We start from the raw sequence: 11,336 nt of genomic DNA, 5'->3' as shown, positions 1-11,336 counted from the left end.
CACATTATTGGAATAGAAAAAGTAACTCAAAATAAATAAATTGTGATGAGCGAGTTTTAAAGAAAGTTTGAAGATAAACATACAGAAAAGTTGTTTAAAAAAAGATGCCGCCGCGATAATAATAATAATAATAATAATAATAATTTCATCTCTCTGTCTGATTGTATAAATACATGCCTTAAGCAGATTAGAGTTGAACGTCTCTTATATAGTTAATAGGACGATATATGAACAACGTGTTCACAACTATATAAAAATCCCCTGCATACAGGCAAAAGGTAAAAACTGACGTAACCGTTAGTGCCCCTGGCTTAGTCTGAGCTGAGAGGAAAACAAAGTAAATTGGACAGGAACACATCACACAGAGGACATGCACAGTAAGTTATAACATAACAGCAATGTGTTAATACAGTCTATACAATGATTAATTCAAATTAATGCAAAATATGTTTGTAATGTTCACCCGAAGTGTAGATAATATTTTCGCGTTTTAGTAGATATACGGAAATATTTCATTTGTAAGAATACAAAATGTTTCCACTTCATGAGTGAAATAGTTCCGTATAATCATTCAACAAACGTCGATTTTTCAATCTTGCTTGTTTTATTTCCTTTCTACATTTTATTTACTTTTACATTCAAACGTAGGTCTGCCTGTTACCTGTCTGATTGCACATAATTTAAGTTTGCAAACAACACTAATCAACGTCTAAATTATCCATCGTATTCAAATGCCAGGTTTATCTTCACTCTAGAAAAATTGCGTACAGTTTGACTTAGAGTAATATAGGCATAGACTACAATATAAATTTAATACCATTTTGGTGACAAATAGCTATATGTCATCTTAATTCAGCCGCTGACAGTTTTCATGATTCATATAGAAAACGTTTTATAAGGAATATAATACTTGAAGTCTATGTTTTGTAGGTTCGAATTCATTTTGGGGCATTTCTATGGCACCGAGTTGATTGCATAACGTACTCTAGCAGAGGTCCTACAGTTAACATAATTTAAGATCTTCACATTAACATAATTTAAGATCTTCGCATCCTGATGAGATGGGAGAGAGAGAGAGACAGAATGAGGGGAGGGGGAGAGACGGAGAAGTTGGAGAAATTAAGAACAACAGCTGACTATAAATGAAGCAGGCTTTGATATGGTTGTCTGCAGTGTGGCAGTTTATAAAGATGTCTAGCAAAGGGGCATCATGACGGAGACATGTGGCATCATATCCCATTCAGTCACATTATCCACACACCAGGCCGACCAGTCCTAACACTAAACTATTAATGCTTAGATCTAAGCGATGCAGCTGCTAGTACCATTTGTATAAGCATATGGTCTGGCTCGGCTGGGGTTCGAATCCACAACCTCCCGCATCCGAGGCGGACGCTGTAACCACTTGGGCAACCGGAGCGGTCCTTACATACATCTTATCTGTAAATAATTTGTATAAGGGATGACATTTAACATTGAAGTATGTGTGTGTCTGTTGGGATGCTTGTCTGTTCTCTCACAAAACTAACAATTAAAAGTTTATCAATCAAGTATTCTTAAATTAACACTTTACATCTTAGTCATACCATCAACTGAGACCGTGTTGACTATTTTCAAGTCTTCCTGTTGTCAACAAGTGTCCGATTCACTTAGACCAAGTGGTCTCGAGTACTGCTGCTGTAAAGAGGATTAAATATGTTGAAAACTTCCTATTTCTAATTGGATATTGTTTCACGCATATGCTTCAATATATATATATATATATATATATATATATATATATATATATATATATATATATATATATATATATATATATATATATATTCTCTTCATGAGAAACCGAGACAAATAGTGGATACATCATGAGGATTGTATGAGAGGTAATACGCTTTATATTTGATTTATTTTTTACTGTGGCTTCTGATAATATTATGATATTAGGTTTTAATTGTTATCCTACAAAATGTTTTCAAACCGATCATTATCCGTGTCATAATGTAACTTCAAAATTTCGTAGACGGTGCTAAACGCTTAATTAAATGACGTTGCAGACGATAGCTCAGTACATATGACCTAAACATTTCCGCGGGAGGACCAGTTGGGAGAACTTTCTGCCACATGACATGGCAAATTCCATATATACTAATCATTTCGTGCATAAGCATGCCTGCAGTGTTTCATGGCAACGGAGACAATTTTATCCGCCGTCCCCATCATATATATATATATATATATATATATATATATATATATATATATATATATATATATATATCGCCAGTATATCAAGTTTGCTTTCTGAAATCATATGGTATGATATGAAGCTAAGAGTCAATACAATACATGGTAAACTTTAATCCTAAATGAAGATTCTAAGTTTAACTCCAGAGGATGAGCAAGCTACAGTGTTCTTTCCTTATGTTTTAAGTGAACCAGTATTTCATAAATTGCTTGCACGTAATGAATCTAGACTCTTTCCTTTGCCCATTGATTCCATGATCCATTCCAGATATTTTAAAATAACATAGCTGTTTGGTCATAGTGAGTACACGCTATATCTTATGAATGGGATATATTATGTCAACGTTTCAAGATGCAGGGCCAAATAGCTCACTATTAAAGTGAAATACTACAGTGTCTTATTTTGTTTTCCCTCAGCACAAAAGGATTATGTTTTCACAATAATGTATTTATTTAGGCCAGTTATGTTACAAATAGGTAAGGATTGCCCTACTAGATTCTCTTGAAGGTAGTGTACATTCGGTCTTAAAAATATGGTTAATGACAGTTATCGTATGGTTATTGAAGAAAACGATTTGTTCATCATATAAATTATCTAATTACAAAACTACCATTTCTCATTCTCTTATTTCAATTATATTTGTATGTCAGTCAATGTATATTAGCTATTTCTATTGCCGTATCTATTCATGTCTATTTCTCTTAAACAGTATAAAAGTATTCACTGATGTCTGTTTCCCTAAAACCATATAGATAGTATATCATGACGTCTATTTATATAAAGCTGTATAAATAGCAAATACTGGCGTCTATTTCTCTAAAGATGTATAAATAGTATCTGCAGACGTCAATTTCTCTAAAACTGTATAAATATTATCAACTGATGACTATTTCTCAAAAAACCTTATAAATATAATACATTCATAGTTAGTTCTCTAGGAAGATAAATATATTCTGACGTCACTCGCAAGCTTATTAAGGACCTATTTGCTAGTTCATCATAGCATATGTATATATTGCCGTATCTACTGATGTCTGTTTATCAGAAATTGTATAAATAGTATCCACTGATATTTATATCTTTTAAACTAAATAAATACAAAATATTAATGCATATGTATGTAAAACTTCATAAATATAATCCAATGATGTATACTTCTCCAAATCGTGATAAATAGTATTCACTGATGTCTATTTCTCTAAACCGTTGAATAGTACATACTGACGTCAGTTTCTCTAACTTTGAATGGTACGTACTGATGTCTATTTCTCTATAAACTGTGTAAATCGTATCCAGTCACGCCTATTGCTCTACAACTGTATAAATAGTATCCACGGATGTATATTTCTCTACAACTGCATAAATAGTATCCACTGATATATATATTTATCGAAGACTGTATAAATATTATCTACTGAAATTTGCTTTTCTAAACCTGTATCAATAATATCTACTGCTGCTTATTTGTCTAACATTCGGTAAATACTGATATCTATGTCTCTGAATTGTAAATATAATATACTTATGTCTATGTGTCGAAATCTTTATAAACAAAATATGCTGATGTCTATTTCTTTACACTGTACAAATGTAAACTTATTAATTATTATCTTGTGACTTTTGAAGGATTAAATTTGGAGATAAACATTGACTTGGATCCTATAAGTTGTTATGATACAAAATAATATGATGGCTTAGGCAAAAGTGATTCGTAAAAAAATACGGGTCGTAAAAATCGTGACCCATGTATTTTATTAACATCTCGACAACCTGAGGTACAGCTATTGTAGTAACGTTTTGAGGAAAACCATTTCGATACTAACACTCAACATTTTGTAAAATAGTTCAGATTTAAGCACTATACCTAAATACACTTTACGAAAATTACGTAATAGGTAGCAAAACACCTTGAAATGTAAACGGTTTGGTGAAAGTCTGTTTAATAATGTGTTTCGCTGAAAACGTTTTATAGCATGATTTGATACTCATGGCAACGAAAGCAATTTTCTGAGCCACACTCACGAACACGTCTTGCCTTTGCTCATGTATACATTCGAAGTTACAGCCGTATTTTGAACAATGGACAAAAAATGCGTAGCATGTAAAGGCTCTGCAAATATGCCACTACGGACGTTGTCTTTGAGTATTTCCTTTATATGTGAACAAACAAATGCAAAGTGTTCTTTTATACACTCGATAGGAAATGTCAACGAGGACATTTTCAATTTATTTAAAGCATCCTTTGCCCCTTTATAACGAATGATATCACATACTAAACACCATGAGTCGTTGCATTTTTTTGTTGAGATTTGTATTAATTAATTCTTAGTCTGATTATTTCCACTTCAAGTAAATTCAATATTAATTTTTATTCTCATCGCTGTACCTGTAATTTATATCCAGGTAATCTACACAAAGGGACGTAATGTTAGTGGAGGGATAAATTAATATTATACCGGATAAACATTATTCCAGAAATGTGAAACCCACCTTCACTCGCCACAAGCGTCTCTCCAGGTTATTAATGACACATTATTGTAATATTCCTGGTCACTATCGATTAATTTATCCAACCATTGATTTCTACTAGTACATGCCTTTATTCATATCTACTTGCTTTAATAAATATTTAACTGCGACTGACCTTTCTACTGATTTCACTTCTTTTTGGTACATTTCAGTGGACATTCCTAATCATCCGACAATGAGGGCTTCGCATAGTACGTGCCTTGTTTTAACTTTCTTGTTCATGATATTTACATATATAACATGCCAGTGTGCACCAAGATGTCAATGTAGAGACTTGGGCAACTATTCCAGTGTGTGCCGGTTTGACAAGCATGTACAAACAAACATTACAGCAGACGTTTTGTTTGATTTTCCGTTTGAAAGCATTCAAAGTTTAAGACTTGAATTCAATGCTAAGGAAGATTTTGATTCTATAAAATTTCCCTTCAAAGACTTTTTCCAATTCGGATTTCATCTCTTAAGAGACCTGTGTATTATAAGTGATATAAAACTAAGAGCAGAAAAGACTTCCATATTCCGAATGGATGAGTTAGGGGCTTTGCCACAGTTGTCGAAGTTTTCCTTTCACGTTAAGAATGTGGAAATTATTCCAGCAAATATGTCATTACAGCTCAGTCTTCGTCACCTGGATGTTAGTTCATCAAGAGATATAAATTTAGATCAGCTCTGCCAAATTGTGAAATTTTCAGGACCTGCTTTGGAAGAAGTTTATGCAGAAGGAATAAACGATGGTGATATGCATAATTTTACAGCAATACTTAATGACGACTTTTTCTCTTGTTTTCGAAATACCAGTCTTCGAATTTTATACATCCCCGAATCAAACATAAAGGTACTGGCAAGTCCAAAACTAAACCTTTATATCCCATCTTTAGAAATTCTCGATGTGTCACGAAATGATGTTTTCATCGACATAGAAACCTATTTAGCAGTAATGAAGTTAAATAAGCTGAAAAAACTCATTGCTTCAGATGTTCCTTTTCCCAAAAGTAAAATGGAGCAAAAATGTGAATATGAGAAATGGATACGGCATAGATATAATCATCTGCTTTGTAACTATTTTCAGGATGGGCCGATAATACAACACTTGCAGAATCTCGAAGTTCTTAACATTGGTGGTAGCACTGACTGTCATAAAATAAACACCTTCTACTGTGCACGTCAAAGTCAATGTATTTTCCCCAATAACACTGGACTTCGAGAATTATATTTAGATCATATTTGTATTATGAGAATGGATATGCTGATTACTGGCTTAAACCGACTTGAAAAGTTAGATTTTTCTTCTAACTTGTGCGAATACATTTCAAGTCTTGTATTCTCCCAGATGCCATCTCTGACTACCCTACTTTTGAACGGGAACTCTCTTTCAAAGATGGAGGAAAGTGATCCTGAGGAATTGAGGATTCTATTTCGAGAGAACCGTAAACTTCAAACTCTGAATCTCTCAGGAAATGGGTTTTCACGACTTCCCTCGGACATATTTGCAACAAATACAAATCTTGAAGTTCTAGATCTTTCTAAAAACTTCTTACATGATACCGATTGGCTGACAAGTGCTTTGGAATATCTGCGTTATTTAAATCTAACTGTAAATCTTATCAGGGCCATAGATAATCGAGCTCGGCAAGTGATGAACGGTTTAGCAAATCGGTATAATTACTCGGTTGTTGAATCAGCTGAAATTCATATTAGGTTAGCTAGCAACCCAATAAGTTGCAGTTGTGGTCAGGAAGACATGCTACATTGGTTAGCAAATAATAGACGGTACATAATTGACATTGATGGAATAGTCTGTGCTGAAACCGGGGGGTTTCTTTCTACTTACACGGATGACATTGATACTTACAGGCATATGTGTATGTTTCAGAGATATAAAGGTCTTCTTGCGCTATGTACCATTCCAATCATAGCGACCATATGTGTTATTTTGTACATCAGGCATTATCGACACATCCTACGAATCAGACGCATCCGTAAACAGCTGGACGAGTTTGTTGAGGATAATTTTCACGTACAACAAAGATTTCTTCTTTATCTTGCATACAGTTTTTCAGATAGTGACATGGTTTTGAATACAATTTTTCCCGAACTTGAAAGCAGACTCCAGAAGGAGGTCGGGGTGACCGGAAATCTCGTTTGTATATCAGATCGAGACTTTGATGTTGGGGTCAGTATTGCAGATGAGATCATAAATGCCGTTTCTTCATCCTCTGCTGTATTATTCATCCTCTCAAAGGGGTTTGCACGCAGTCGATGGTGCGAATTTGAGGCGGAAATTGCCCTGTATCAAGGAAAACCAATCATCTTGGTAACCTTGGGAGAAGTTAAGATCAGATCTCTTCCCACCTCACTGAGAAAGGTCTGCTTCAAATGGACAAGACTGGAATGGCCAAGCACTGAGAACAGAGACAAATTGGAAGGCTTCTGGAAAAAGTTGGTAAAAGCCATCATTAAATACACCGCTGATGATGCCTTATTTAATGGAAACCCTTTGTAGTGTCTTTGTCTCAATGACATATTGTCTAACGAATTATGTTTCTGTTTTTATTCGGTATTCTAAAGTCATGGAAACAAAGCACGTGCCATTAAAGAAATTTTGCTTAAGCGAATTAAATAAATGTAACCTAAAAAAATGGCTGTTATACTGTAGCCGATCTATTGATATAAGCTCGTCGATATTGAATATAAGCAAAACAAATTATGTATCTATGAAACTAGTTGTCAGAATGAATTTAAAAAAAACTCATCTCCGTTCAAGTATCCGTAATTGTAATAATTCGATATGATGAACCTACTGTTTCCGTTATTAAAACCGACAGAACGACAATAAAACAACGCTTACTTTCTAACCGTTTGTAAATAAAGTCATTTGCAAAATATGTTAATCTAAATAAGATTTCTTTTAAAGTTGATATTTCCTCCACTCGGGAAAAACTACAAGCATTACAAAAGTTAATTAGACTCCCAGTGTATATGAAAAGAACCAGTCCACTTAACATTAATTAGATACAAATGTTGGCAGAGATGAAGACATGTTATCTTGTGAAGGAAGCCATTTGCAATGCCTGCAGCCAATCAGATATCGGGCAATCCATTGGTGGATACTAAGTTGCTAGTCTATATTGTTCATATGTAAAAGGCAAACATGTCTATACCCAGGAATATAGCTGCTAATAGCATGCGATATGAATTGTATTTTTTCAAAACGAATTTTGTTATTTTTACAGTATCCATTTCATTGGTATCATTTCTATTAAAGGAGTAGGTGGAATAACTGCAAATAATCATTTGCCGTTCCGTCATGAATTGTACAAGCTATCTGCCACTGGACGTATTCAATTGTTTATTATCATTGGACCTTATTACTGCCTGTACAGTAATGTACAGGACCTCTGAAAGAGACAATATAGCCGTAATGGAATGTGTTACTTTGAACAAAGATGTTATCAATTACACATGCGTTGCCTAGCTTCCAAAAGCTGATATTATGATGCAGATGATTTTACATCTCTGAATGTATATTTTGTTTTATTAAAATGTGCCCTGGAGCTTACTTTGTTTCTCTAAAACCTACTAAACGTGATGCCAACATATTATCTCTGTGTAATAAAAGTCGTATATTTGCTGTTATTTATAAAGAATTTCCCAAACCCCAATTCTTGTTAAAAATTTGCAAAACCCCTATTGTATTATCCATTGTTAAGACACAAATATTTTTATAATCCATTGCACATTTTCCTTTGAAATGAAGACATTCGGATTTCACTGAGCTCTTAACCTTCAATCTAACATCAGGACGCGACGCTTGAGGCGATACTGAAGTTGGTTATTCTTTATAACGACAAGAATTATAATTTTTTAAAATATCAAAGTTATTTAATTTTTTGTGCAATGGACTGAGATAAAACCGAACATTGTTTTCTGACAAAATTATAAACGATGGAACGTATTGTCAAATCAGTATGTCTGTTTCCAATTGTTTCTGCACAACGACTCAAACTACAGTTCCCAGTCTTACGGAATACAATCGGCATAGAGATGAACCACTTCAATTTCAAGACTACACTGCGACTGAAAGTATAAAAATGCATGTGAATGCTTTTGTACAAGAAAATATATTTTTGATTTTTGAATGAATGGTCACATATGAAGGAAAATGACTTTGTTCAAAATTATATAAGCACAGTTTTGGATGGTTTTAACTTGACGTATGGATTTAGTAATGTTGATTTTGCAGCGAAACGTTCAAGCGTTACATTCAGCGTTGGTCATAGAAGCATTGTTTTCGCAGATCATCTGTTTTGTGTAAGTTTCTTGACCAAACTTTGTTTCGACATGTTATAAAAAGATATGTCGATAATGGGTTTTAAATGTCAGAGGTCACGGACATAGCAAATTAAATAGGACAAACTGGCTTGTTCAAATTAAGTCTAGTTCAAGATCGTTAAGTGTGAGTAAAACCGATGATATTGAGAGCCGCTCGTCAATAATATTTATATTCAACCTTGCGCCGTATATGGCACCTTTTCTTTATTAATCAGCTTAATTCAACTCGCTTCTTCACATGTCCCTTTATATGTTACTGTTCTCTCCGCTGGGACGTCATCTAGGCCAACCACTAAAGTCTTTATTGCTAAAAGTTTATAAGGTATTTCATTTTAATTATTGTACACATCCCTATCTAAATCAGTTAATTAGTCCCATTTGCAAGCCATTATCTTTCGGAATAGCCATTTGATTTCCATTATGCACTTCTTTCCCTGTTATATTGGCTGTGACTGAATATAGGACAGATCTGATGATCTTTATTTTGAAGGAAATTTGAGATCTAAAATCTAGTCGACACTGGTACCAAGTACAAGGTCATTGTTTGTACTACTGCATTTTACTTAGCTTACATGCAAATACAAATTTGTGTTTTGAAGAAAAATATTATTGATATGTTTCAATTCTAATGCACAAGATGATATCAAACACTCTACCATTGATTTTTGAATTATTGAATATTATTTTTTTAATTTTTTTATTTGTTCTGGCTTGTAAGCATGATGTAATAAACTATGAGCATACCTTTATCTGCTAACCCAGTGTATGTATATATCTAAAAGCGCACTAATACCTTAACAAGGAAACTACAGTAAAAAAGATTTTGTATTATTTTTTTACATTGATTTTTATATGAGGCGCAGTTCTGGAACTGACGCCAAGTGGTCAAAATTTCCACTAAAATGTACAAATTGGATGACGTTTTTCAGGCCCTTTATATATTTTCTCATTAATTTCCTGCAGTATATATAACAAACATGACCATCCACTTCCACCTCCATTTCTAATGGAGGTGCAACATTAAGTTTACTAAATATTCAGAACAGAGACTGGCTTAATGACTTAACCGAACTAATACGCTAGTATTTTAACATTGTCTGAGACAAACCGAATGATCATATAATTAAAACCATAAGAAATAATTTTGAAATCACTTTCATTCGGTTTTAAGTGTCTAAGTGATGGTAAATTGGTTATAAATTAGGTCGACTGTAATATCCAAAGTTTATCATCCGAACAAACCATTTTCATATTTTCATTTTCCATCTGAATTCATATTCGTAAACCGGTCTCAAATTATACTCCAAGCATTATTTTTAAATAGAAGTGAAGAATTACATTATAGATCTGGATGTGTAGCGTGCATTAATGTTAGTAAATGAGTCCATGTTGTATAATGGTGAGTCTGATCAACATACATTATGCGGTCTGTCAATGTCAGGATATTTTATGTACGTTTAAAACGATCATTGTGTAAACATTAACTCGAAATGAGATATACAATAAAACGTACACTTAATTACCCGAAGCCATATGGGATATGTTTAGTAATATGTTTGTGATTGGAGATTGTTATTCATAAAATACCACCTCTAATTCCAAATATATACAATTGACAACAAAACAGAATAAAAGTTCATAAATTCAGATCTTCAGCTGTTGTTTAAAGTTTCATGGGCACTGGACCCCAATTTAGATATGGTGATATCTAGCATATGATAATTGCTCAAACATTTACATTCATGTTGATTATTGGTGGTGTAATGATAAATCTGGGAGACTTATGCATCAACTATGTATTAATACAACGTTTTCTATATCAATATTTTAAGCACTGCATGTTGTTTTTAAGCACTGCATGTTGTTATTTAGGATATGTATCTGATATAAGGATATAAATGAATGACCAGTCGAATGCGTTGTTTTATTATGGCTAGCAGTCAATCACTGTCAAATAAGCTTGAACTAGATATTATATTCAAAGTACGTTTTTAACTCGCTCACTACGATATTACAAACAGGGATGATTATGAAATTGAATGCAAATACTGGCAGTTTGCTGCAGTAGTTTTTAAAGGTTGACTATTCTTGTGGTATTGTAGTCTTAACAAGCATATGCATAAAGATCATCCACGTGAAGAAGTTTGGTCATTAACTATCTTGCATGCCTATACACAAAATGCATCCCATGTGATTCCCAACTAAGAAGAAACAATTGATAAAACACGTCTAT

The 11,336-nt window shown here is 33.5% G+C and overlaps 1 protein-coding gene across 1 annotated transcript; it reads left to right on the top strand.

The window, feature by feature from the left end:
* Positions 1 to 1,743: 1,743 nt before the first annotated feature.
* LOC149787086 (toll-like receptor 4) lies at positions 1,744 to 10,750 on the top strand. The gene is made up of 2 exons (XM_089977609.1): positions 1,744 to 1,883; positions 4,927 to 10,750. Exons 1-2 carry the CDS (start codon positions 1,877 to 1,879, stop codon positions 7,272 to 7,274), a joined length of 2,355 nt encoding a protein of 784 aa, XP_089833735.1. The 5' UTR covers positions 1,744 to 1,876; the 3' UTR covers positions 7,275 to 10,750.
* The last annotated feature ends 586 nt before the right edge of the window (positions 10,751 to 11,336 follow it).

Source organism: Sinohyriopsis cumingii, chromosome 12 (assembly GCF_028554795.1).
Source record: "Sinohyriopsis cumingii isolate HCF-2022 chromosome 12, ASM2855479v2, whole genome shotgun sequence".
NCBI lineage: Eukaryota > Metazoa > Mollusca > Bivalvia > Unionida > Unionidae > Sinohyriopsis > Sinohyriopsis cumingii.
Note: the sequence above shows the minus strand (reverse complement) of the source record. Positions and strands in the feature narration are given on the sequence as shown.